Raw genomic sequence first — 27,781 nt, forward strand, 5'->3', positions numbered from 1 at the left:
CACCTAAGCTAGGCACCTGCATTCAAGAGAAGTCTATCCCCAGAAGCCATCATACCCTCCCATCCCCACATCCCTCCATCTGGCTCCAACTCCTGTCATCTTTCAGCTGGACGATGGTCACAGCCTCTTCACCATTCCAGCCCTCGGTCCTTCCTGCTCTACTCTGTTGCCCACCTGGCACCACAGTGCTCTTCCTAAAACACTAGGCTAATTGTGTCTCCCTTGATTAAAATTCCTTTCAGAACATCATAGTGCTTCTGCTATTTCAGGCCAACAGCCATTAAGATTTGGCTGCAAGCAATAGACACTAATTCTGACCAACTTAAGTGAAAAAGGAATTCATGGAGCAGCCCCCAGGATGGAAGGAAAAGCCAAGGTCTTGAGAAGGGCAGGAACCCAGGTTTCCCTAGTGACCTTGGAAGCAAGAACTAAGGGACAATCTTTCCAAGCTCAGCTGTGGGGAATGAATCAGTGGGTTGTTTTAATCTCTATGTAACTCCTCTCAGGGGCCAGTTTATAAGGAGAGGGTGCCTGATTGCCAGTACTGATTCACAGACCGACCCCTTGGCCATGATAGAACTACCAAGAGTGGAATTAAGAAGAGGCGGAGGCTCATTAGGCAAAGCAGGAGTATTAGCAAAGAGAGGAAATAGATACCAGGTAAGCAAGGACAGGACAGTCATTTAACGCCCACTTCCAGCAGCCGAAGAATCTCTGATCATCAGAGCAGCTTGAGAGCTGAGGTTTGCATTCTTTGCATTCAACAGGACCAGGAAGGAATGGTGGAAGCTGTCTCCAGCCAACTAAGGAGAAACAAGGGCTTTCTGGACTATAAAACAGGAAGCCCAGCCCCAGGGACCCCAATTTCCCCCATTATTTCTGGGAAATTATTTTTCCTAAGGAAATCTAAGCCCACAGTGGGGAGAATGTGGGAACTTTCCTAACCTCTTACCTTTCCCCTCTGACCTGTCCTCTCCTGGCTGGAGATGAGTGGTCTACGTGGCTGGGAAAGGGTCTCAAGTCTCAGGAGCCAAGCAGAGTAGTATGGGTTAGAAGGGAGAACATACTCACCTTGCCTTTGTCTTATTTTATTATTTTCTTATTTATCATCTGCTCTAGCCCCAGTGGAATGTGAGCTCCACACAAACAAAAGCCTTGTCCGTCTCAGTCACTCATTGCTAATAGCCCCAAGCCTGTAACAGTGACTGATGTCTAGTAAGCACTTAGCAAAATAAATATTTGTGACTGAAAGCATAGCATGCAATAGCTACACCCCACCTTCTGCCTCTGACCCTGAGCCAGAGAGGCAAGATCAGGCCCGGAACTGAGTCAAATCAGGAAGCAAGAGGTATCTGGATTGGGAGAAGAGCCCAGCTCCAGATCCACCCAGGCCTGGGTCTTGGCCTGGCACTGGCATCTGTGGGGCATGTCACTTGACCATCCTGAGTCTCAGTTTCCTCATTTTTGAAATGAGGATTATACCACGTACTTCATACTTTTGGGTGAGAACAAATGAGAATTCAGTGTGGGAAAATGGCACACAGTAAGTGCTGTCCTCCCCAGATGCCCTCTTCTCTGCCTTTGTATGCTTTGTAAGGGAGGAAATTATTTTAATCAGATGGTAGGAACTGAATGCTGTGTCACCTGGGGCTGGGGAGTTGTGGATTTTAGGAGAGCGGCCTGGAAGGGACAATGCCTGACCCACAGTGGGAAATGGAGATCCGTGGTGGAAAAGCTAGGTGATGACAGGTTCTAGGGGCCCTAATGGAAGGTCTGATCAAGACCTGCACATCGAGCTTGCAGCTAGGAGAAAGGCCACTCCAGTGTCACCACTACTTCTGGAAATGGGATGAAAGTGATACATAGCAGGAAATTTGGAAAAAGAATTTTATTAGCTTCATGAGAAACAGCTGCCATGAGTCAAGACATGGATGGTGACAGAACTCTGGTGGCTTCCAACCAGTGGCCTGGAAAAAAGCCACCTGTTCTCTCTATCTCCTTGGACCAGGGTCTAAGTTGGAATCCCCAGAAGAACACCCTAACTCCTTGCCCCTTGGTATACACAGTCGGGCAATGCACTCTTGTTAGACCTTAAACCATAGATTCTCCGGCTCTGTGGATATCTCACTGAGCAGGAAAATGAATCAAATCATTCTAGACATTCAGATCAAGATTGATCTGGCATATTAGATCTGGCACATTGATCTAGAAGATCAGCAACCAGGAACATGACATTCTGAATTGCCATTCAGAAAGCCAACATTCTGGAGGGCCACTCAGAATTCTAGAATGCAAAATGAGAATCCCTTAACTTTCTAGATGATTTCATCAGGAGCTCCACATTTCAGAATGACTATGTTCCAAGTCAACCAGAAATCTGACATTCTAGGTCATCAACCAGGAACTCAGTGTTCTGGCATGTCAAAGAAGAATCGCTTCTAACATTCTGGATGGTCAATCAGGAATTCAGCATTTAGAATAACAAACCACAATATTCCAGATAATGGGTGAGAGACACAAAGTACTAAATGTCGACCTTGATACTCTCAATGCCAAACCAGATACCCAACGTTTAAGATTTTCAACCCCGGCCTCAGCATTCTGGGATGACAAGCACAAAGTTCACCACCCCCAGAGTGCTGCTGCCCTCCCCGCTCAGAGCTCTGTGGATGGCCGCTCCACACCAGGCCCGTCATCCTGGTGGGGGTCAGGCACATGGAAGGAAACGTAGGGACAAGTCTTCGTGTTGAGGCAGACGAGCTTCTTCAGCGTGGCTGTCTTGACCATGTTGAAGCCCATCTCACCACCGAATGTGCTTGGCTTCCAATACTCTGGAGAACAGATGGGATTCCCTAGAAGGCCCTTGAGGGAAAAGGGAGCCCCAATTTCTATCATACTCTCCCCAAAGATGGAGTTTGGATGGCACTTTTCCAGAAGCAGCCCCGGGAAGAATTCCAAGGCATCAATGTCTCCATATAGCTCCTCCAACTCAGCTGCCATCTCCTTCTCTCCTGCATGGGGGGAAGCTAGAGTCAGAGTCATGGCACGATTAAAGTTAATATGTGGAGGGAACCTTCTAGGCCCACATTTTTCTGAGGAGAATATGGGACTTCAGAAAAGCAACTGAACAATTGAGTACCTGCCCTAACTTCTGGCCTGACTGACTGACACTTCTCCATGGCTGCATCTAGGGAAGGAATTTGCTACTGAAGAAGGATTCAAGGGCCTGGATGGGCCACCAGACAGCATGTGACTTTGAACAACTCATGTCTCTTCTCTGTGCCCTAACTGCCTAATGGTGACAAAAGGGAGACTCTATCTAACTTGCCTCCTTCACAGGCAGGTTTCAAGGATGTATGCTAGTTCAAGTCCCTTCATTCTTCTGGAGCTCAGAGATGTGATGTAACTTGGCCAAGTTCACATAGAGATTTAGTTACAGTGTTCTCTTCCACTTCTGGACTGTCACAGGAGATTAAAGAGTGACAGAGATTATGGTTCCAGAATTATGAGGAGCTCACTCCCCACTCTGTGAGGACCACATATTCACAGATAGTGATGAAAGAGAGACAGACATTGGGCTTCCCTACCCATTTCCCTCTATGAGGCACTAGTACACAGTCATGTCACACCCTGCTCAAACTCTCCCACTGTTTATGACCACAGTTCTCAAACTCTTGGCTACACAACAGCTAGAATAGAAAGAAAGGAAGAAAGGAAGGAAGGAACGAAGGAACGAAGGAAAGAGAGAGAGAGAGAGGAGAGGGAGGGAGGGAGGGAGAAAGGAAGGAAGAAAAAAGAGAAAGGAAAGGAAAGGAAGAAAGAAAGAAGGAAGGAAGGAAGAAAAAGAAAAAGAAGCATGTATATTGTACACACACACATACAGATTCTTGGCACCATGCAGGCCTACTGAATTAGAATCTTGGGGAGAGATATCTGGGATTTGGTATTTTTAATCAGTTTCCTAAGTGATTCTTAAGCAGCTGGTAGGTATTTAGGAACCACTAGATAGAGTAAAACCCAAATTCTTTTACATAGAATCCAAGGTTCTACACAATTTGGCCCCTAACCCCTGCCTTCCCCACACATAAGCACCTTGTTCCAGCTACACTCACCACTGTGTCCCTCAGTAGGCTCATTCTTAATGGCTTATGTGCTTCTGTCCTTTCTGTTCTTCTACCTAGAATGCTTCCCCCCCCACCCCTAGTCTCCATCCAGAATGTCCCTATTTATCTCCTTCAAACTCAGCTGAGAAGCCACTTTCTTTCCCCAAGCAGTGTCTTTTGTTCCCCCTCACACCCCTCACCTCCCTGACCCTCCAGCACGGTGCTCACACACCCCTTATGACCTCCACAGTTGTATTGCTGGGAGTTATCACCCCATTCTGTTTCTGCAATGTCCCCTTCACTTCACTGAAAGTCCCTCGAGGACAGGGCCCGTGTCCAGGAAACAGCTGCTCACCTGTGAGCTCCTGAAAGGATGTGTAGGGTCTCATGCCAAACCTCTTGCGGTATTCATTGAAGGGCTGCAGCCGCAGCTCGCGGGATTCCTTGATGACATCGACAGCCACATGCAAAACATGATGGTCCATGTTCCTACCCCCACCAATCTGCCAAGACATAAAACACAGCTGTGGTCTGAGAGCCAGGCCACACTGTCCTGGAGGAGATCTGCAGGTTAGAAGCTCTTCCCAAGCATGGACAGAGCATGGCTGCACCCAACAGCCACCATGCTGGGGCCTCGGCCCCAGCCAAGGAGCTCAAGTAGAAGGAAGGGCATTCTGGCTCTGGAAATGAAATTTGGAGGGGCAGAGGGCTTCTGAAACAGCAAATGAGAAACAAATGGATGGACAGATGTTAGTTTTGGGGGCCGAAAATTTATGGTAGTCTTCTAATCTGTTCTTATAAAAAATAGAGATGCTTGGTCTTTCAAGGAGGGGTCCTGCTAAGGAGCTTTTACCTATTGGTTTTCATTCCTGTATCATAGCATCAAGATTCAACAAAAAAATTAATGATTAAAAAGTGGACCACTGTTGGGGTGCCTGGGTGGCTCAGCCTAGTAAGCATCCAATTCTTGATTTCAGCTCAGTTTGTGAGTTCGAGACCCACATTGGGCTCGTGCTGCCAGCAGCACAGAGCCTGCTTGGGATTCTGTGTCTCTGTCTCTCTGCCTCTCCCTTGCTTGCACATGCACTCATGTGCACTCTCTCTCTCAAAAATAAATATTTTTTTAAAAAGTGAACCATTATTTTTTTTAATGTTTTATTTATTTTTGAGAGAGAGAGCGCATGTGCACGAGTTGGGGGGGGGGGGCAGACAGAAAGGGACAGAGGATCAGAAGCAGGCTCTGCACTGACAGCTGCGAGCCCCCCAGGAACACACGAACCATGAGTTCATAACCTAAGCCAAAGTCGGACGCTCAAAAAGTGCCCTAAAAGTGAACCACTATTAACCAACCACCACTAGAAAAGGGAAACTTGGTGCCAGAAGATAAGAACACAGAGTAAGTATCATGTGACTCCATTCACACCAGTTAAAGCCACTCATGGAAACACAGGTGACTAAGTCTGTTGTTTCTCCTTCCTTCTGCCAGATCTCTTTGGCAAGGGGCAGTCATAAGCTAGCAGGGAAGGAGCTAAAATCTTGCCATGAAAACTATAGTGTATCCACAGCTGTAGCTTAACTAAACTTGGAGTTTAACTCCAAGACCAAGGGGTGGTGTAATATCCTGTGAAGGGAGGGAAAACAGAGCTCAAATAGCCTGGTGAGATCACAAGCCTCCAGAGAAAAATTCTGCTTCATAACAGTTAAGGAGTATTGGTCTAAAGAAAACTCTATTGCTTGGGATGAACTGATAACGTCAATTCTTTCTTAAGAAAGAGTTCTGTTTAAATAGAACAAATATAATTGGTTGGGAAGGAGGAAAATCATAATTGGGTGAAGTCATGTACCTTGGAGCAAAGCTATAAGAGTCCAGTGCAAATGTCAGCTCCACCATTTACAAGCTGTGGGACCATTATGGATTGATTTGTGTCCCCCAAAGAGATATGTTGAGATCTTAATCCCCAGCACCTGTGAAGGTGACCTCATTTGGAAACAGGTGTAATCAAGTGAAGATGAAGTCCTACTCCCTTAGGGGGATCCTGAGAACGACTCATGTCCTAAGAGAAAACAGGGATTCGGGGAGACTCCACGTTGGAGTGAAGTGTCAAGAGGATTGTCAGTAGGCAGCAGAAACTAAGACAATGACATGGGACAGATTTTCCCGGGAAGCCTTCAGAGAGAGTGCATAGCCCTGCCCACACCTTCTACCCTCCAGAAATGTGAAATAATAAAATAATCTCAGTTTGTGGTCCTTTGTTATGGCAACCCTAGGAAAAATGCAAGGACCTTGGGCAAATTACTTAAGTTTCAGTTCCTGCACTTGCAAAAATGGGGAAGGCAAGAGCATCCACCTGATAGGGTTGTGGTGATATAACCAAGATAAAGTATGCAAAGCAGTTATCACAGTGTTGGCCGTAGGGCAACCCCCCCGCCCCCCCCCCCCCCCCCCCCCCCCGCCTCGAGGCGGTGATTATCAAGGGAAGCCCTGTTTTATCACTCCCATGCTTTCTTGAACATCCTGAGAGCCGACATACTTCCGTCTTGCCTTGGGCCAAGTACGACACCAGGGCTTTTCCCACAGCCTCATGGCCACTCCTTGAAAATGCTTTGGAAACCACACAGCCCCACACAAAGCTACTGTCTGTTCATCCTTGTGTCCCCATAGAGAAGAGAGGCCATAAACCAGCCAGCAGCTGCCCATTGGTGGTAACACATGCTAATTCCAGTCAAATTACCAGTGGTAAACCTAAATCCACAGGATGCCACAATGTCACCATAGGGCAGGCTTAGGAACAAGGATCGGAGAGAAGCAGAGGGGGAGGGAGGCTAGGACAGAGGAGATAGGGGCTTCCAAGCATGGGGGAGGGGAGACTTAGAAGGGAGCTGGTTAGAAATTCCAGGAAACGTGCTGTATTAATTTGCTAGGACAGCCATAACAAAGTACCACAGCTGGGGGAGCTTAAACAACAGAAATTTATCACCATCTGGAGGCCAGAAGTCCAAGATCAAGGTGTCAGCAATGTGGGCTTCATTCTGAGGTCTCTGTCCTTGGTTCATAGATGATCGTCTTCCCCCTAAGTCTTTCCACTGCTCATGTCTACACCCTAATCTCTCCTCATAAAGGGCACTAGTCACAGTACGGCCCACCCTCTGAGCTCATTTAACCTTAATTACCTCTGTAAAGGCCCCGTCTCCAAATACAGTCACATTCTGAGCACAGAGGGTTAGGACATCAACCTATGAATGGGAGGTGGGGACAATACAGCCTGTGATTTAATAAAGACCTACTATGTGAAGACACCTTTGCGTATATTACCATACCCTGAGTGTCCTCATGGTCCTCAAGTTGCCATGCCCTCTGAGCTCCAGGCCGTTGCCATGCTGTGCCCTCCATGCGGAGAACGATCATCTCTTGCCATTAACACTACCCCTTTCCCTGGGAGAGCTCTTTCCATCCTTTGAATCTCGGCGCAGACATCATTTCCTTATCTACAGCTCTCCACTCCGGGTCACAAGTCCCTCCCCAAGTTCCCAGAGCACTGTGGGCTGTTTGCATTGTGGCTCTTATGCTCTTATAATTCTGATAATGTCAGAAAAGCACCTGGCGCAGTGCCTTGCACACAGTAAGTGCTGGCATGATGTTAGCTGTTGTGTGACTATCGTTCCTCACCAGGGTGCCAGTGGCCAAGAGGACAAGGACCTAAGAAACACGCTGATCTTGCTCACCACTCTATCCCCAGCACCCAGAGTGATACCTGCTGTCACTGAATGAATGAAAGACCAAGAGGAGGAATAAAGGAATGGGTGAGGGAATGTCAGAGTGACACTGTCCCTATGGAACAGAAAAGGACACTGGTCAATTGTACCCCAGAGCCCAGCTGTCCTCCCCCACGCTCCCCTGAGGCCTACCCGGCCAGCGCTCTGGCGAGAGAAGGCATCCACCAGGGCCTCGACCCCGTAGTCCACCAGCATGGAGGTGTTGAACAGGAACTGCTCGTAGCTGTACTCCTGGGAGCCCACCTTGAAGGAGTCAGGCATGAGTGGGTGCCAGTGGTACAACTGGTTGAATTCCATGGCAATGCGGTTGCGGTACTGGAACTGGACACCAAACAGCAGCTCTGGGTCGAACTTCAGCTGCAGGAAGTAGCCGCTCAGCTGCTGCACGTACTCCTCAATCACAATCTTGATGGTCTCCCCTGGGGGTGGGAGGGCGGGGGGGAGGGCAAAGCATCAGGGTAGCACAGGGATTCTGCCACCCGGCAAGGGAGGCAGGCCTATTCATGAACAGCGCTTGCTTTTTGCTTCTTTATTGTTATTGTTGTTGGTGAATTTGGGAGGCCACTTTCACTTAGTCTTTTTGTAACGGGGTGTGAAAATGGAGCTTTCTCTCTCTCTTTTTTTTTATTTTTTTTTTTGAGACAGAAAGAGAAAGCATGAGAAGGGGAGGAGCAGAGGGAGAGAGAGAATCTTAAGCAGGTCCCATGCTCGGTGTGGAGCCTGATGTGGAGCTCAGTCTCACAACCATGAGATCATGACCTGAGCCAAAATCAAGAGCCAGGCACTTAACTGACTGAGCCACCCAGGTGCCCTGAGAAAGGAGCTTTCTGTCTCAGGTTGGACCAACGTCCCGAGACAAGAGCCAACAGCTACTCCCACATTCCAAAGGGATGTCATAAGCCCAGCTAAGCAGAACATGGAAGGAAGTGCCCGAGAATTGGTTTTGTGGCCTTATGGTGACCACCCTCCCACAGCCCATGACAAGAAGTGGGAGTGGTCACAAATGATGGGAAAGTGGAAATGACTTTGTGGGGGCTCTCAGGGTGCCGACACCTTCCAGGGGTGAGGGAAGCTTCAGAAAGACCCCTCAAAGCTGCCACAGCAATGAAAGAGGCAGGCTGAGGATTTAAGATGAATCTGGTCCCACATACATGTCTTATATTTTCTTACCCATCAGAATTTTCATGAATAGCTTTTCCTCTGCCCTCTCGGTAACCAGTTACATGGCAAGGAGCCAGGGAAGGAACAAACTGAATATTCCATAACAGAATGAAAACTGGTCCTCTAGAGAGGAAAAGGAACTGATTCTTTTAGCCAATTAGCCATGAGACAAACTGGTTTCTAGCAAATTGATCTGGAGCCATGAGATTTGTCATTGGCAAGGTCCAGAGCTTGGCATCACCATTCTTAGCCACCCTTCCCCCTCTCCAAGCTTGGGCTGCGTCACCTCATCTGTCTGAACCTCACCTTCCTTCTCTGTAAAATATGCATCATGATACTATGGATAGGGCCATTGGGAACAGTGGACAGACGATGCTTGGCCCAGGGCCCTGCATAACTGGGAGTATGACCACATGCAGGTGGGAAGGAGGATGGCTCTGTGTAGGCATGCAGGGAAACCCCCTCCCCCCACTCAGGAAGGAGCTCTGCTTCAGATGTGGTGCAAGAAGCACGAGCTTCCATGGCAGCCAGACCTCTACTGAGTAGCCTTGGAGATTTCACTTAACCTCTCTGAATCTTAATTTTCACAACAAGGGCAATCATACCTGGTTAATAGGGTTGTTGGGGAGGGTTAACCAAGGCACTGGACATAAAGCTTCGTTACCTTTCATCATAGCTTTGACACCAGTCTACAGCCACAGACTTGCCCTCTCTAGTCAAAGTCTCCAAAATGCTGGGACTTCAGCACAAGCCCCTTCTTCTTTAGACTGTTGCTATCCCTGATGCCTGGTTCTTCCAGGCTCTAGTGAATCAGGCAATATAATTGGAACCAGCCATGTCCAGTGATGCCCAGAGGCGAGGGAAAGTGGTTTCTGGTGACTCAGAGTGAACACCGTCTGGACAGGGTGTCCAGGACCAAGCTCCCAGGCAGGAAACCATCTGACATTTTAGGCTGCAGACTCGCCCCCATAGGGGACACAAAAATATCCTGTCCCTGAGTCACCCAGAAGCTACCAAACTCCAGGATGGCAGATGCATGCAGGGCAGAAACATGAGGATTCCTGACGGCTGGGCAGGCTGGAATCTGACTGCATGGCTGGGGATATCACTGTGTGCTTCTAGAGCAGTACAGTGGGGAGACAGATTGGGTTGGCTAATCAAATCTGCTGTAAGTCACCCAGCTAATAATGACCATCACAGCCATCCATTTTCCAAAGGCCTACTATGTGCTAGGTGCTTTTCATCATCTCTACAAATCCTTACAACTATCATTATCCCCAGTGTCCAGATTTGGAAACTGAGGTTCACATAGCAGGAGGGGCCTGCTCAAGATCTTATAGCTTTTACGCGGAGGAGATGGGGTCCTAATCCCAGCTCTCTCTACCCAAACTGTTCCCCACCACACACACCCTGCTTTTCAGGACGGTGGACATGACCTTCCAGGACAGGGCTGGTCTGGAGTCCTCACCAATAAGGATGAGGCGCGCCGTCTGGAAGAGTTGCTCATCACCCCAGGTGGGGTGCTCAGTCTTCAGCAGGTCACACACACGGTTGTGCTCACGCAGCCAGAGCGTGGCATACAGCATGAGCCCGGGAAGCAGCCCAAACACCTCCTGACCCACGGCCATCTGGCTGTGGGGCGGAATGTTCCGTGGGTAGTGCATCAACACCGGCGCCTCCTCCACCGATGGCGGGTACATCTCTCCATGCAGCACCTGCGGGATGGGGCCTCCTGGCAACCTGGGGATGGGGCAGGTGCCAGCACCTGCCACAGCTGACACCCTCCCCTCTTATAGCTGCCCATATCACTCAGGGCAATTGCCCATCTTCTGTAACCAAGGCTGCTGATTTTAGCTGATTCTAGTTCCTAAATCTTTCTTAGAATGGGTCCCTTTCTCTCTCTCCCCACTGCCACCACCTGCTTCTAACCCACCCTCATCCTCCATGCTGACCCCTCCCATCAATGCCTCCCTATATCAACACTTGCCCCCAGACAGTCCATTCTCAGTACCATAGCCAGAGTTATCCTTTAAACAAACAAACTCAAATCTAGTATCAGGTCCTGGCTCTAAACCCTTCCAAGTTCTCTCTCTGCTCTTGGCAGAAATCATAAATCCTAAACACGGCCCCACTGGTGTCTCCACCCTCGCCTGCCATCATTCGGGTGTCCAGCCAGACACGCTTCCCTTCCCTTACTCTTCTGAGCCACACAAGCTGCTTCTCCTCTCCAAGTCCAGCCACACACTGCTAGGCTGGAAGCCCCTTTCCAGTCTGGGCCTCCTGAACTCCATCACATCATCTCTGCAGCTCTCGGTGTATCTGAACTTCCCGGGGAAGCCTTCCCCGCCTTCTGAGTGCTCTCAGAGCTTCTCCCTAGTGGGTGATCACAAGTGTAATTGATCATATGGCAGCCTTTTCAATCATAGACTGAGGGCCTACTATATGCCAAGTATTTTTTCTAGCCTTAAAGAGTCAGCAGTGAACTTTGGGTTTGGGTTTGGGCTTGTCTAGATGTGCGTGGTCCAATATGGTAGCCACGAGTCACGTGTAGCTGTTGAGCCCTAGACATGTGGCTGGTGTGAATGAAGAACTGGATCTTTAACTGTGTTTAATTCAGATTTACATTTTAAAACTGACACTTCAGCAGTTGGAAAACCTTCAAGTATGCTCAGAACAACATGGGCATGTGAACCTGCTTTTCAGCTGTAACTTTACAAAATCTAAGTACAGATCAGATTGTCGCCAGTGAAAATTTGGCATCCCAAGTGTGGGCAATATAAAATATAGATCAGATTTTGAAGATTTAGCATGAAAAAAAAGAATGTAAGATATTTTATTCATAATTTCTGTATTAAAAATAATTTCTGTATCAATTAAACATTGAAATGATGATATTCTGGCTATATATATATATATATATATATATATATAGGGTTAAATAAAATATATTATTAAAGTCAATTTCCCCTGTTTCTTTTTACCTTCCTTAATGTGGCCACCAGAGAACTGTAATGACATACATGGTTCACATTATATTCCTGGTGGACAGTGCTAGTGCGGACAGAAAGTCATGGATCTGGCATCCTAGTGTGTGGGTGTGGCCCAGATGGGCTGTGGGTTCCTTAAGGTCAGGGACCATTAACTATCATGGTCACTGCTTGATCACCTGTGACAGGAACATCATAGTGTCCAAATGATATGGTGGAAAAATTAAATGTATATATGTAGACTCCAACGTCCACCTCCAGGAGAACATGAGAGGCCATGTCTGCTCCTAATGTGCTTCTCTTGCCTGGCACCTTCCCCCAGGGTTCATCATCTCTCCTCCTCACACACACCTCCAGCTCCTGCAGCTGGTCCTCTGAAGATGCCACTCAGGCCCCCCAGCAGCCTCTGCCAGGGAAGGCCACAGGAAGCCTTTCCCACTGCCCCATCTGCAAGCACAGTGCTACCTGGTATTTGAGTTTCCCATCCTTAAAGAGCCGCAGCTGATACTGACGTTCGAGGTTGTCCCCATAAATGTGGCCGAGATCTACCTGAGGACAGAAAGAGGGTCCACTCAGATCACGGGGTACTGCCTCAGTGGTGCTGACCTGCATGTGCTAAGTTAGATCCAGAGAAGTCCTGAGCCCCTCCTCGGTACTCACCCCATGGCCCAAGGCCTTGGTGAAGCCAGGACCCATCTTGCCAGAAGTTTTGAAGAACTGGTGGGTGAAGTGTTGTGCAAAGAAGGCGAACATGAGGTTGGTGCCTTGGGGGTCAGGTATGAACTTCCTCCTGAGCAGGAAACGATGGCCCAGTAGCTGGGCATCCGGCAACTGCTTCTTCCCTGGTTGGGAAGGTGGGAAAGGGCAGCCTGCTGTCTCAACCTCCCTGTCCTGGGGTCTTCTGGGCTCGCTGGACCAAACTGGTCCACACAGGAAGCCCAGAACAGCCTCCCTCCTACAGGATGGCCCATTGCACCTTTTCTACCAAAAGACCTCAGAAGTATTTATGGGTGAAGTGGTATGATATTTGGAATCTGCTCTAAAATACTCCATTAAAAATAGGTAAGGGAGATAGGTGAGATAAGATTGGCAAATTGTGGATACGTGTTGAAATGGAGAGATTGCTACATAGGAGTTTATTATACTTTCTTCTCAACTTTTGTGTGTGTTTGCAGCTTTAAAAAGTTAACCAAAAATAAAGAAGAAAGACAAGTAAATGAAACAGAAATAAAGAAAAAATAAAAAAAGAACTTGGACTCCCTGGCCCTGGAGCAAGGTAGCCTGTGTTTGAATCTGGGTACGCCATTTGCTGACTGTGTGAACACAGATAAGTGATTTCATCTCTCTGAACCCCAATTCCTTCATCTGTAAAATAGGGCAAATGATACTAATTTATGCAAATGATACCTACTTTATGCAGTATTTTGAGGAGTACATGAGATAATGTAAGCATGACTGAGAACCGGTGAGATGGGATCTTGTAAATCAAGGATCAGCAAACTTCAAACTTTTTCTGTAAGAAGCCAGACAGTCAATCTTTTTTTCAGGCTTTGCCTGAAAAAGCTCTGTCACCATCTACTCTGCTTTGCTGTTGTAGTGGGGAAAACAGTCATAGATGATGCCTAAACAAATGAGCGTGACTCAGTCCTAATAAAACTTTATTCAAAAAAACAGGGAGTGGCAATGTTCATAGCAGCACTCTCCACAATAGCTAAAACATGGAAAGAGCCTAAGTGTCCATCAACAGATGAATGGATCAAGAAGATGTGGTTTATCTATACCATGGAATACTACATGGCAATGAGAAAGAATGAAATCTGGCCATGTGTAGCAACATGGATGGACCTTGAGGGTGTTATGCTGAGCGAAATAAGTCAGGCAGAGAAGGACAAATATCATATGTTTGCACGTATAGGAGGATTAGGAGGAACTTGACGGAGGAACAAGCGGGAGAAGAAGGGCGGAAATGGTGGGGGAAAGGGAGAGAGGCAAACCATGAGAGACTCTTGAATGCTGACAAAAACTGAGGACTGATGGATGTGGGGGGGAGGGGGGGATGGGCATGGAGGAGGGCACTTTGGGGATGAGCACTGAGTGTTATGTAGAAACTAATTTGACAATAAACTATTTGTAAAAAAAAAAAAAAAAACAGGGAGTGGACTGGATTTGGACTGTGGACTGGAGTTTGCCCACCTATTTTAAATATGCCAGTCTTTCTGTCTGGGGTAAAGACAACAGGTCCCCTCGAAGCAGGTTCTGTCATGAGAACAAGTTTTAAGAGCCTTCCTTAATTAGGTCAGTGTCAGAAGCGTTGGTGCCCAATTTCCATACAGAAAGGAGTAACTGAATTTTTGTGTTTTGGTAAAGGCACCTTTTCTTAATACCTCAAGCGAGACCCAATGTTGAAGGTTCAAGATCAGGAGAACCTCTCTGGATTGAGACTGGTTTCCTCTGGCATGCAAGGAGATCAAGCACCCCAAAGGAAACTCACCAAAAGGGAAGCTGGAAGGAGTCGTCTGCACCCTCTTGAGACTGGTTTCCTCTGGCATGCAAGGAGATCAAGCACCCCAAAGGAAACTCACCAAAAGGGAAGCTGGAGGGAGTGGTCTGCACCCTATAATCTGGACTCATCACTGGAATTGACATCCTGCACAGTGCTGGCTGAGTCCAGAGACTCTGCAAGACCCAGCTATCTGGCAGAATAGTCATGCAGTAGGGATAGGAGCTAAACATATAAGTGCAAACCATCAGAGTAGTGCCCTGAGACCCATATTAGGACATCAATATATAGGCAAGGTTCTGAGCTGGCAAAAGCTCACAACCATAGGGGTGCACAGGACCCAGTGTTCAACAGCGACACCATGTGGGCAGGGATGGGAGTGATGGCAGCAGTGGACCAATGCCTCTCATCTCCCCTCTGTATTTGAAGCAGAGTTCATAGCTCTGAACTGAGTGAACCCCTCCCTGGGTTTTGGAGCAGTCAAGAGTGGAGTGGGAAAAAGGACATAGGAGGAAGATCCCTGCCAATAAGAACAAGTGGGGTCTTGGACAGCTAAAGAAAAAAACCTCTGGCTTTACGTGTAACCCACACTGATGAAGCATGTGGTAAACTATTTACATCAGTTAAGAACCAAACATGGAATTAGCATCCAACAAATAGCACAGGATTCCTTTCTTCCTACATTTCAACTCTTGAGTCACCCCCATTTTAGCAGGATGCCGTCAATTCAGTAGACAAGACTCAAGCAAAGAGGCACCCTGGAAATATAAAAGCACTAGTTTGACTCGGCCACTGACTTCCTAAGTGACCACAGGCAAGTCTCCACCACTGTTTCCTATTCTCATTCCCCAGTCCTGTCCTTGTCCATGGTTCTGATACGTCATATGTCTTGTCTTGGACCACCTGCCTGGGAAATGGATCAATAATTGCTTTTTCATCTGCTTTTCCCCAGAGAGAACAGAGCAACTCCTGTGACCCCCCCCAACCCCATCTCCATTACCTTTGGTTCCCATGGGCGTGGGGCAGTCTTGGGGCACGGAGGGCAGAATGCGAGTATAATAGCTCACATTGGAGAAGGACTCCCAGCTGATGTAGTCGTGCGCTGTGTTGTAGGTGGGGGGGCTGGGGATAAGGTTGGAACGCACTGCAGAGGGAGAATATGGTGACAAGGGGGTTCCCATCCCTAGTTACACCCCCCTCCCTGCCTTCTCTTGGGTTGGACTTGTTTAATCTGGCATCACAGTCAACTTACCCACTGCCCTTATCATATGCCAAGAATTCCAAGAGCTGGGGGGACTTCCTGCTCCCCAGATCAAGGGAGGGGGCTGCCCTCCACCCACCTGTGAGTACCAGGCGCATAAGCATATCTCGGATGAAAGTGGCATTGACAAACTCCCAGAACCAGCGTCCATGAGTCAGCAGGAAGTGGAGGAAAGAGGGGCTGGGTCGCAGTGAATTCCGGAGCCAGGTCCACAGCTCGGCTGCAGGGACAATGGGAGCCACTCAGTCGGGACCTCCTGGCAGGACCAGAAGTGACCCAAGTGAAAGATGGGAACCAGGAATGAGGCCAGGACAGAACCGGGCAGAACATACAGGGCAGAGTAAGGACGGAACCTTGGGAGAGACGACACATGACAGAGCCAGAAGCAGATGGGAGGGCAAGGGACAGGGCGAGGGTATGAGGTGTGCCAAGAGGGAGAGCTCTGCTTCAGCCGGGTCAGGGAGCGTGTCGGAGGTCAAAGCCAGGCAAGGAAGGAGAACGGAGCTAAGGCCAGAAACAAGGGCAGGGACTGGGGGGTTCTCAGGACAGGCCCAAGGGAGCAAGGGAGCCCAGGACAGGAGTGGAGTCAGGAGGCCTGGCTCACGGATGGTGCAGTTGGGGCCAGAATATCCCGTGCGGGTGCAGTCACACTGGTAGCGGTCAAGGCCGAAGCGGACACAGATCCCCTGGTGTTGACATGGGTAGTAACAGCAAGGATTCACTGTAGGGGAGAAACAGAGATGAGAGACCACTCGAGGATGACCTCTCAACCGCCATCCTGTCCCTGATGGGGAAGTATGAGGCCAGACACATGGACTCAAGTCACAGCTCTGTCCTAACTCACTCAGTGGCCCTCTCTGGACTTCAGTGTTCACCTAAGGGTCCTATCTGTTCCCACAGTTACAGTCCCCAGCCCTGCCCTGTTAAGGCCCCACTCTGGTCTCTAACCTACTCCAAACTGGGCCCCAAGGGAAGTCCCCTCACCTTCCCTGATACCATCAATATAGGACAGGGGGAGAGTCTAGACACGAAATTGTGACACCAAAGATTAGGAAACAGCTGATAAGATGCAACAGCCACAAGGTTCTAGAGCATTCACTTCTTGCCCAGTCAGAGCCCAGCACCAAGGGCTGGGTTTGTAAAGTTCAGGAAAGGGATAAGGATAGGGGATTCTCTCAGACCAGCCCCCAAACTCTGGGTACCTGGACACTGGGAAGGTGAGATTGCCCACCATCCTTTTATTTTTGTAGAAATGGAGGAAGATATATGCAGGAATCATAATGCCCACTTGCAAATGGAGAAACTGAGGCCTGACAAGGCAAACCCCCCACAAGTTACCTAGCAAGTCACACCAGACCAATTTACCTTCATTTCCACCATACCACCCCATCCAAGACTTGACATTCAAGTCCAAGGAAGGAAGTTTCCCAGAACCTTGTGAACAAAGTGTAGGTTTGAGGAGATCTGAGCCCCCATTCCTGATAGGCCCAGCCTTGGCCTATGTCAGAGCACAGTCTGGGCTCAAGGATCTTGAGGAAGGTCAGGGACCAAGGGACAGAGGAGACATAGTTGGAAAAACCTCCTGAGGGGGTGAGTGGAGCTCTGGCATCAGCCCTCCTGCCTCCTGGAGAAATGCCCGCTAGGAAGTCCTTTCTTATGTCTAACCCAGGTCTTGCTGACCACAGCCCCTTTGCTCAAATCTGCACTACTTTAGTGATTCTTTTTTTTTTTTTTAATGTTTTATTTATTTCTGAGAGAGAGAGAGAGACAGCATGAGCAGGGGAGGGTCAGAGAGAGAGGGAGACACAGAATCTGAAACAGTCTCCAGGCTCTCAGCTGGCTGTCAGCACAGAGCCTGACACAGGGCTCGAACCCACAAACAGCGAGATCATGACCTGAGCCGAAGTTGAACACTTAACCACTGAGCCACCCAGGCGCCCCTGCACTACTTTAGTGATTCTTCAACAGCAGAGGTAGACTTCTCAGAGCTCATTCAGTGCTCATCACGGTTCAGCAAGGGAAAGTGAGGCTCAGGGAGAGGTGGAGGCTTGGCCAAGGACACAGAATGGAGCAGGGCCTGCTGCAGACCCAGGTCTCCTGGATCCTGGCCGGGGCTGCCTCGTCAGCCTCACACAGAAAACACCAGGCTCCCTTATACAAACACACTTCCTTTTCCAGGCTCAGAGCCAGCGTTACAGGGAACTCCTATCCTTTGTGCAATGGATTATTGGGAGCCAAGAGGGTAGCAAGAGGTGGCAGAGGGCCAAGGGGGTAGCAAGGGTGTTGTGATATGAGGGCATGGCCTGGGCAAGGACTGACCCCTCAACTCTCAGCCTCTCCACTTGGCAGGATGGGGCCTGGAGAGCCACCCAGGAACGGTCCCCAGCAGCAGTGCCCCTGGGACCTCCCCTCAGGCAAGCAAGAAGAGAATCACAGGAATCATGCAAATACTTTTTGGTTAAGCCTGGCAACTCCCCACAGCCCCACAATGGCATCTCTGTGGCCCCCGTCGGGGGTGCAGAAGGGAGGGGCCAACGGGAAGAGGGCTGGACAAAATGGCCTTATCAAGCTGATACAGGCAGGCCTAGCAGGCAGGACGCAGCCCCCTTTCCCACAGGCACGTGCCCAGGAACGCTAAGGAGGGGGAGGGGGTAATCACCCCAGCAGGCTCAGGGCTCTGGAACTCTCCTCATTGATCCCTCCCGCTCAGGACGCTGTGCCTACCTGCCTAATTCACCTGCCCAGCAGCCCCTGTAGCTTCCCACCGCCCAGCCCCCACCCTGGGCACACAAGGCCCTCTACCCCAGATGGATCAGTCTTACCCCTAAGCAGGAGTAGGAGCTAAAGCCCAGCCCTTCCCTCGGCTCAGTTTCCCCATCCCGACCACTGTAGGGCTCTCGAAAGAAACTCAAGAGGGCCTTCTAGATCATTCTGTGGCAGCCCCATCCCTTAGCTCCAAAGCCAAAGGCTCTTCTCCTTCCTTGGCCCAGGCCACTGTTCTTCCCTAACAAACTCCTCCAGGGTCACCTGACTTTCCTACTGAGCTTGTGCCTTGCCTCCTCCAGAACACCTTCCATGAATGTCTCCTTCACTCCACTCTGTTCCCACTCAACCTGCTCTTCTCCACCATGAGCCCCCAAGAGAAGGAGCCACACTCCCCCCCACTTTCTCCTCTCTGACACAAGCCACACACACACTGGGGCTCAACCCAAGTCCTGGAGAGATCCTGCCACCCAAGGGATCCAGATGTGGTGGCCAGAACTCAACAGATGTTTGTGGAGTCGATAAAATGAAGCCAGTTACCCTGAGCTTGGCCAAAGACATTCCTCGTCTCCCCGGCCCTGGCATCCGGCTCGGAAGGCTGGCCTGGAGGCTTCCTGATTCCTGCCCCAGAGTTCTGCCCTAGCTCCTGCCCGCACCCCTCTCCTGCCAAGAGAGGCTATGTCCATGCAGAGGCTCCTCCCTCCCAGACCCACTATCCAATTTTCTCCCTCCCTCCTCCTCCACGATCTTTCCATAAACACCAGCTGCCCCCGGGCAGGAAAAGTTCTCCCCAGTGAGGAAAACAGTTGCCTCTGGGGCTCCAGGGTGGCCGCGTGAGCAGAGAGGAGTCTGAATGTCTCCTTCCCTGGATGAGCCTGACCACGCTGGACTGTCGCAGTCGCCGGGAAATCCGGGGCTCTAGCGACTGACCACTCCACAGGCTTGCGTACCCCCATTCTTTCTATCTGCCCGGCACTCCCCAGGAGAGTGTGGAGACTCCCCGCAGGGCACAGAGGAGGAATTCCAGGCTCAGGCAGCAGGAGACCGGCCCAAGCCCCACAAGACTTGGATTCCCTTCCCTTTCCCTCCTTTTCTCTCCCTGGAGGTTTCCAGGCCTGGATCTGAGAAAAGGATGGGGTAGGAGAGGCACTCTGATCCACAGGCCGGGAACGGCCTCAGAGGGATCACCATCCTCTGCCACAACAAGAACTCAGGGAACCACTCACAGAGAAAGGCCTTCCTTCAGTCTAACTTAAGTCTGGCATGCTTTCGTGCCAGCCCAGTTCTGTGCTCAGTGGAGGACACCCTGCATAATGAACCATCCAGAAAGAGACCTGGAGAGATGCAGGCACCAAATCCACTGAGTTCCCAGCACAGGTCACGTGCCAGGTAGGTGCTGGCGGAAATGTATCAGGAGAGTGGCTGCTCTTTGCTGGTCGTGTGTATCTGGGCAAATCCCGTCCACTCTCTGGGCCTCATTTTTCCTGTGTGTCCCAGAAAGGGAATGGAGCAGGTGGGCTCTGAAGAGGCCTCCTCTGCAGTCTCCCCTTCTTCATTATTTGCATCAGTACGAATCCCCTGGCCCATCAGCAGAGAACCTTGCAATCTGCTCTCCCTGAATCTACAAGCCACCCCAGGTATGGGGTTGATCAGTATGCTCAGACCGCACAAATTCTCACAAATGAGGAGTATCCAGGACTATCTGGCTCCAGAACTTTCTGAGGATTCAGGCAAGGAAACATCCCCCAGCCCAGGAGTCAGGGCTCTGGGCACAGTGAAGAAACAGCAACTCCTCCAGGATGCACAGGCACCAGGCAGCAAGAGGGACCCTTAATGGGACTGAACTGAAATCCTTTAGGAATAATATTTAGAAAAACTCCAGGGGCTTGGCAGCCAGAGAGGGGAAAAAAAAAAGGCCCTGATGAGCCAGATCCGGGCCCCAGCCCCTACACTCAGCTAGGTCTGCAGCCAGGGGCCAGGCACCACCACCCCAGGCCCCAACAGTTGGGCCCACAGCTGGATGGGCCAACTGGAGAGGAAGCCCCCTCCTGGCCCACAGACCCAGCTGGCGCTGCAGATAGGAGACAGCAGGCCGCGGGCGGCAGGGAGGCCTTCGCACAGGCTGGGCTCCCGTCCCCGTGGGCCAGGGCTAACTGGCCTCAGGCCCCTCTGCCTGGCACAGAGCTCCAACTGCCAGGTCATGCCATGTCCGTAGTCAAGGAGAAAGCTCTAAGCCAAGCCCAGGGACTGGAGGGGATAAGCTTGAGCATTAAGACTCCTGTGGCACGGCCTTGCCCTCCAAGCCAATCTCCTCCCCAACACGGAGAAGCCAGAGTAACACTGTCTCCTGTCACCTGCCCTCAGGTGAGTCTGCAGCCCTCAGCTGCTGGAGGTTGGCCTTTGCTTTTCCTCTGAAGGCAAAGCATAGGCTCCGGCTTCCCGGAGCAGATGCCCAGACGTCTTGGACCTCAGTCCACTCACAGAATGGAAGTACAAAGTACAGCTGCACCCATCTTGTCATCGCTCTTTCCTTGACCCTGACAGTAGCCTCCTTAAAGGTTTCCGGGCCTCTAGTCTCAACCATCCAACCTGCTTACCCTCAGGCCCAAGTCCTGGCTCCTTACCCACGTTCAAAGGCCCTTGCCAGCCAGCACCTGCATCCTGTCCTACGGCTCCCAACGCTCCTGCCTGCCCCCCGGGGCCCAGAGCTTGAGGCTCCAGCTCTGCCACTGCTTCTCTCAGAATGACCTTACAGGGTCTCCCAGTAAAGCCTCAGAGCACTTCCCACCACTCACCACCTCCTTCAGGGTCTGGGGCAAACATCTCCACCTCCAGTAAGTCGACCTCGGTCTCTCTCTCTTGAGAGGAAACTGCTCCCCACCCTGAGCCTCACACACCCCAGTGCAGCCCTCATGCATGGCCCTGACCCCGGTGGATGACAGTCTGTTGGCATTTCTGTCCCCGTATGAGAAGGTGGGTCCCTCCCAGCTCCGTGCCTCCAGCTCCAGCCGACAACTAGCTTAGAGCGAGCCCTTGGGAATGTTTGTGGAGTGAAGAGCATAATTCCATTTAAACACTTATGATATAAAGATAAGTAGAAAAGACAAAAACAAAACGGCACAGACCATGGTTCAGTGGGTGTTAGAGAGCTCACAGGAAGATGGGCAGACTGGCCCTGTTTCCCGGGGGGCCTGGATGGGGCCTCGAAGGAAGTGCCGTGCAGATCCACGGGCTGACAAGTCAGGCACTAGGGCAACCTGGTGGGCCCCGGCTCTGCCACTGGGGTCTCAGACAAATGGGCTCTTCCCTCTGGGCCTCAGAGCTCCCTTCTGTAGAATGGGTCTGGCACATCTCTCTGGCCGGGCTGTTATGAGCACCAAGAAGTGGCATAGCTGGGCTTTGTAAACTGTAAAGTGCTGGCCACGTGAGTCTTCTTTCTCTTCCTCCCACAGACTGGGACTTTGCTCATACCCAGTCTCTGGAGTACCACCCCGCCATTCTCTTCCTGGCTTCCCCAAACGCCACCCACTCAAACGCTCTCTCTCTAGGAAATCCGGTCTCATTCACAGTCCACATAGATAGACATCTTTCTTCTCTCCTCTGAGCACCAAATCGCCAGATCATCACAACAGAAGGCTCAGACCCCTTTCCCCACCCCCATCCTCTCTTGCCCCATTTTACAGACGGGAAATGGAGACGCAGAGAGGGATGGATCACACAGCTAGATGGTGAAGGAAGCTATGTGCCGACCTTACACACACGCATGTGCACCCACACACACACACGTAGTAAGCTGGGGGAGAGAGGCTGGCTGAGGGTGGAGCTGAATTCTTCCACCTGAAACCTGGTACGTGGGGCCGGTGGGGGGGAGGGTGTCATGCAGGAATTGTGGAATTTTACAGAATCTGACTTTCCCCATCATCTTCTGGGTGATGAAATCAGGGACCAAGGAAGGGAGTGGCAGGGGGAGGAGGGGGACTCTCTGTGGAAGGACTTTGCAAAATACCTAGGGTAAGAGAGATTCAAGTTCACACCCTTAGCCCACCATGTACTAAGCGCTAGAAAGAATTATGGCACCTACCTGGGCCTAACTCACCTACCCAGTGGGTGAGGATTTTAACCTCGGGGGAGGCAACCCAGCTCTGTAAATAAATGTATTTCTACCCCCAGTCTTCTCAGAATGGCTGCTTTACCCGGACCCTCACCAAGGGAGATCTTCTATCCCGGGGCTGAGAGTCCCCATGGGTTCCCAGAAAGTTAGAGGCTGGAAAGAGACAACTGGCGGCTGGCTTCCCCCTGCTGCCTGCTGCTTCTTCGGAAAGAGTCCCTCCCCGCCCCCTCCCCGCAGGAAGCAACGAAGTTGTTGGAGAAAAGGCAGCTTGGACAGCTGGGGGCCCAGGACAGGTGAGGGGGCTGGAGAGGGGCTGTCCCTTCTCCCCAAGGCGGCATGAGATCCCAGTCTGCCCTCTCCACCCCATCCCCTGCAAAGGAAACCCTAGCAGAGACCTTAACCAAAGCCACACCCCCTCCCCAGGGGTCTTCGGAGAGCCCCTCTCCCGCAGACTCCGAGCCCTCCCCCATTCCAGGGACCGAGAACAGAAAGGGGAAGCTGGGCCTGTCCGAAGGGAGAGGAGGGGGAGGGGCCAAGACAGGGCTCGGGACTGGAGGCTCTCGGGGTCAGGGAGGGGGCCGCCTACCCGGCGCGGGGGCCCGGGAATCCGCGGGCAGGACCTGGGGCGGCTGCAGCAGCAGCAGGAGCAGCGGGAACCGGAGCAAACGACTCCTCCCTGCAGAGTGAGAGACATTAGGGCTGAGTCTGGCATTCAAGGCTCCACCAAGAGGCAAAGGAGGATTCGTGGGGGCACCAGTGTCGGACTCACGGCTCATAGTTCGAGGCGGCTGATGCTTGCGGGATGTAGACGGCCAGCTCCTGGGGTGCGTCTCTACCCCTGAGCTCTGGCCGGCCCGGCCCGCCCCCTCCCCACCCATTCCCTGGCTCCACCTCTCCAGCCAGCTGTCACCTCGGCAGCCGCCGCCCGCTTACTTCCTCTGCTCCCGCCCGCCCGAGCCAAAACATTTTATTAATTATTCTGATTGCAATGAAAGCAGTTTGTCATCCGAGATCCTTGAGGTATGTGAGCCTTTGAAGTCCGGTGGCACCAGAATTGTGTCTGTTTGGCAGATAGGAAACTGAGGCTCAGAGATTATATGCTATGCTGGGGTCACCCAGAGCTTCAGGGCAGAGCTGAGAGTATGTCAGCCTAGAAGCGCTGGCCTGAACCACACACCTTGACCCCCAGAGAGGAAAGGAGGCTCCAAGGAGCAGTCCAGGCTCGCCTGCACATGGCTTCCTGGATGGGAAACCCACTACCCTCAGACAGACCCAGCAGGGAGGACTGGCTATACCCCAGTCTCTGCTGCCGAAATGAAGAACACAGGCTCCATCCAAGTCCAGGAGACCCGGGCTCAAATCCAGACTCTACAGCTTACTAGCTGTGTCACTTGGGACCTGGTATTTACCCTTTCTGGTGTTTGGTATTCTCATCTATGCAATGGGGGATAATCAGAAGAACCCTCCCCGAGGATTGATGCAAGCTGCCTTGAGTGGCCCACAAATCTACTGATGCAAGGCTTGGGTGTCAGGACGCATGGTTTTCAGAGATCTCCCAGCTCAGAGTTCATGACTGGCCAGGGCTGGCACTCTAGCCGGACCCACATCTACCTGCCGACTTTCCGGAACACCAAGATCCAGCTCCTCGATTTTATAGCTGGGGCAACAGATCCTAGCAGGGGGGGAGGATGGGTGCTAGGGCACACAGAGTCTCCTGGCACCCACGCCCAAAGGTTTTCTCCCTCAGTTTCCCCAGCACGCTGAGCCATCCTGTGGGCTCCACGGCAGGAAAGCTTAAGAAGGACTCAGAGGTGCATCTCTCAGGTGCAGGGTGGGAACCGTGCCAGGTGGGAGAGGTGAGACCTGCTGGGAAGCCCCTCCTATGTCCCCACCCGAGCTGTTCCCATGCTCCACTGGGACGAGAGCCAGCTGCTCCTGGGAAACGGGGCAAGCCAGGGCAGACCCGAGAAGGGAGTGGGCCAGATAGAGGGCCTAGGGCCCTGGGGTGCTGGGCCAGGCTTCAGCTCCGCCCCCCACACCTCCATCCCCGACCCCAGATCCAGGGCCCCCTGGTGACTACCCAGGCAGGGCGAGGAGCTATCCTTCACGGATAATCAGCAAAAGGGATGGGGTGAATGTAGACTCCGGGCACCCAAAGGAAAGGGGACTTTCTGGTGATGAAAAAAGGAGAGAAAAGCTTGAATGACGCCCATTTCTACTAGCAGGTCCACCCTCCCTGAAGGCTGCGGGCCCAGCAAGTTACCCTCCCAGACCTTCTGACTCCTTACTCTGAAGTCACCCACTGCACTCAAAGGGATGAACAGTTGAGTGGCCCTGAGCTCTGGCTCAGGGAGAAAGAGCCTTAGACTACGAGTCAGGAGAACTGAGTTCAAGTCTCAGTTCTTCTAGGGATTGACTGAGACAAGTCTCTGCACCTCTCCGGGTGGCCAGTTCCCCATCTGAACAATATAAAGGTCAGATCAGATGGTCTCTGACAACAGGTCTGGTGTGGAGTGACTGGGACCTCACTGTGGCCAGACTCTGGGACCAGTGCCAGAGATATCAAGATGGATGCAATGAAGAAGAGGACAGAGGTGAGTTGGTAGACCATTCTCTGAGGACAGGATCGCACTGAGATGGTCAAGTGGGGGAAGGGGGAGGTGAGAGAACGGTGGCAGAAATGCCAGTGTGTGGTGATCGATTGGCCCTGGGGCTCGAAGGAGAGACAGGTGCTGAGGAGGGCACCTAGGTTTCTGGCTTGACACTGGCAAGAATACCCAGGTAAGGAATCAGGGAGGGGAGCAGGCTGGGGGAGATGGCATCTGAATTTGGACTAGTTGTGTTTGGTCTATCTCTGCACCGAGATCCAGCCTACAGCTGGATATACACGGGAGCGGTCCAGGCTAACCCTGTGCCAGCCCTGAGAAAGGCCACCGCACAGTGTCACCTTTCCCTGCGCCTCTACGCCAAAGCCTGTGGCCTTCCCGTCTAGGGAGTTTTCCTAGTCCTCAGGAGAGTGAGTGAGTTTCCACTCCTTGGGCAAAGCCCAACTCTACTGTCTCCTGGCATACCTCCTCTGCTTTCTGTCCTTCGAGGACATTCCTGTGCCTTGTCTGCTCACTGCAGGCTTCCCAGCACACTGGACTGTGTTGTGTCAGCAGGTGTGATCACTCTTGTATTCCCGGGACCCAGCACGAGATCTGGGGTATAGAAGATGCCCGTGAATGTTGTTTCATTGCACAAAGTGGGAGTGAGTGAATGAACGCAAAAATATGGACCTTCTACAAGTGAGTGAGGGTCCAAGGCCAACTTCATCAGGTGACCGCCAATCCATCCATCTGCTGTGACCACCACCAGAAGAGTAACTGCCTGGCCTCAGTTTCCCTGTCTTCCCCAGCTGGGCCCATTGGCCAGCAACTGCAATACTTACAAGGCCACCGGGGGCCCTGAGCCCCTCCCAGCTGCAGCAGCAAGGACTTCGCTCTACCCTGTACCCCACCAGCAGCATGCGGCAGGGTTTCTCCCTCTCTGCATACCCCTGCCTCTGGCTCCTGGCACCCCTACCAGAGCCCCACACTAGGGCCTAGGTTTTAATGCCCCTGGAAAGCTCTCACCCCTGCTAGGTCCCACCCACTATTTGGAAATCCGGAGCTGACTCTTACCTGAATCACACAGGGACCCAGCCGCACCCAGCCCCACCTCTGGAGGCAGCTTCGAAGACAGGCAGGAAAGCTCTGGAATCAACCCAGCATCTCTTTAAATCCCACCTACCCCGCCGCCACCCAAACTCCTAATCAGCTCTAAGTTCTCAACCTTGAGCAGCCAACTGCCCCTCTTGGACCTCAGTTTCCCCATCTGTAAAATGGGGTTAATAATTCTACTCTTGCAAGAGTACTGTGAGACAGAAGATGGTCCGTGTGAGCTTGTGCAGCCCCCAGTAGTAGCTCAACGTAAATTCTTTACTTGCTTTCCCTTCTGTTCCCTACCTGAGTGGAGGGTTGCATGAAAACTTCTCTTCCTCCTTTGAACCTACGTTACCAGACTAGGGTTGGGCATTGGCAGTAATAATAAAAATCACTGCTATTTCTTGAGTACCTACTATGTGACAGGCAGAGTGCTATGTATTTTGCAGGCACTATGAGAAAACATGTGGTTTTCTCAACAGCCTTATAACATATTACCATCTCTGTTTTATAAAGAAAAGAAAGTGGGGCCCAGACTGCTGAAATGATTTGCCCAAGGTTGTACAAGGAAAGGTTAGGTTTCAAGGTCCAGTCCCTTTGTTCTGGATACCAGGTACTGCACACCTAAGGCCCAGCACAGCCAGCTGGGGTTTGGAGTTCATGAAGAGGAAGTAAAAGTGCACTGTGGGTGTGGTCGGCTGTTTACACCCCTTTCCCACTGCAATCCTCACAACAGCTCCAAGAGGAAGGTATCATTATCTCCATTATTAAAAGAGGAAACTGAGACTCAAAGAATTCCCTAGATCTTGGGGCACCTGGGTGGCCCAGTCGGTTGGGTGTCAGACTTCAGCTTAGGTCCTGGTCTCACTGTTCCCGAGATCAAGTCCCGCGTTGGGCTCTGTGCTGACAGCTCAGAACCTGGAGCCTGTTTTGGATTCTGTGTCTCCCTCTTACTCTCTGCCCCTTCCCTGCTCATGCTCTGTCTGTCTCTCCCTCTCAAAAATAATAAAATAAACATTAAACAAATTAAAAAAATTTTTTTAATTTATTTCTTTTTTTTTAAATGTTTATTTACTTTCGAGAGAGAGAAACAGAGGGTGAGTGGGGCCGAGAGAGAGAGGGAAACACAGAATCTGAAGCAGGCTCTAGGCTCTGAGCTGTCAGCACAGAGCCCGATGCGGAGCTCGAACCCACGAACCGTGAGATCATGACCTGAGCTGAAGTCAGATGTCCAACCGACTGAGCCACCCAGGCGCCCCTAAATTTATTTCTGAGACAGAGACACAGTGTGAGCAGGGGAGGGTCAGAGTGAGAGGGAGACAGAATCTGAAGCAGGCTCCAGGCTCTGAGCTGTCAGCACAGAGCCCGATGCGGAGCTCGAACCCACGAACCGTGAGATTATGACCTGAGCTGAAGTCAGACACTTAACCAAGGCACC

At 51.3% G+C, this 27,781-nt stretch overlaps 1 protein-coding gene across 1 annotated transcript; it reads right to left on the minus strand.

Moving 5' to 3' along the window:
• Positions 1 to 1,870: 1,870 nt before the first annotated feature.
• On the minus strand, positions 1,871 to 23,508 carry PTGS1 (prostaglandin-endoperoxide synthase 1). The gene is made up of 11 exons (XM_039225111.1): positions 23,430 to 23,508; positions 23,247 to 23,336; positions 16,391 to 16,507; positions 15,866 to 16,006; positions 15,526 to 15,669; positions 12,686 to 12,867; positions 12,491 to 12,574; positions 10,507 to 10,753; positions 8,010 to 8,296; positions 4,459 to 4,606; positions 1,871 to 3,011 (listed from the first exon to the last, which is right to left on the minus strand). The coding sequence occupies exons 1-11, from the start codon at positions 23,434 to 23,436 to the stop codon at positions 2,656 to 2,658; spliced, it is 1,803 nt and encodes a 600-aa protein (XP_039081042.1). The 5' UTR covers positions 23,437 to 23,508; the 3' UTR covers positions 1,871 to 2,655.
• Positions 23,509 to 27,781: the final 4,273 nt, after the last annotated feature.

The sequence above is a fragment of the Hyaena hyaena genome, unplaced genomic scaffold (genome assembly GCF_003009895.1).
Source record: "Hyaena hyaena isolate Hyena2069 unplaced genomic scaffold, ASM300989v1 scaffold_1932, whole genome shotgun sequence".
In the NCBI taxonomy this organism is placed as follows: Eukaryota; Metazoa; Chordata; class Mammalia; order Carnivora; family Hyaenidae; genus Hyaena; species Hyaena hyaena.

Excerpts from the sequence above, each read along its gene's own strand:
- PTGS1 (XM_039225111.1), bottom strand. Across the intron at positions 12,868-15,525 it reads CACGCCCATGGGAACCAAAG|GGAAGAAGCAGTTGCCGGAT; the intron begins GTAATGGAGATG and ends CTTCCCAACCAG. Across the intron at positions 3,012-4,458 it reads ATCCTTTCAGGAGCTCACAG|GAGAGAAGGAGATGGCAGCT; the intron begins GTGAGCAGCTGT and ends CCCCCCATGCAG.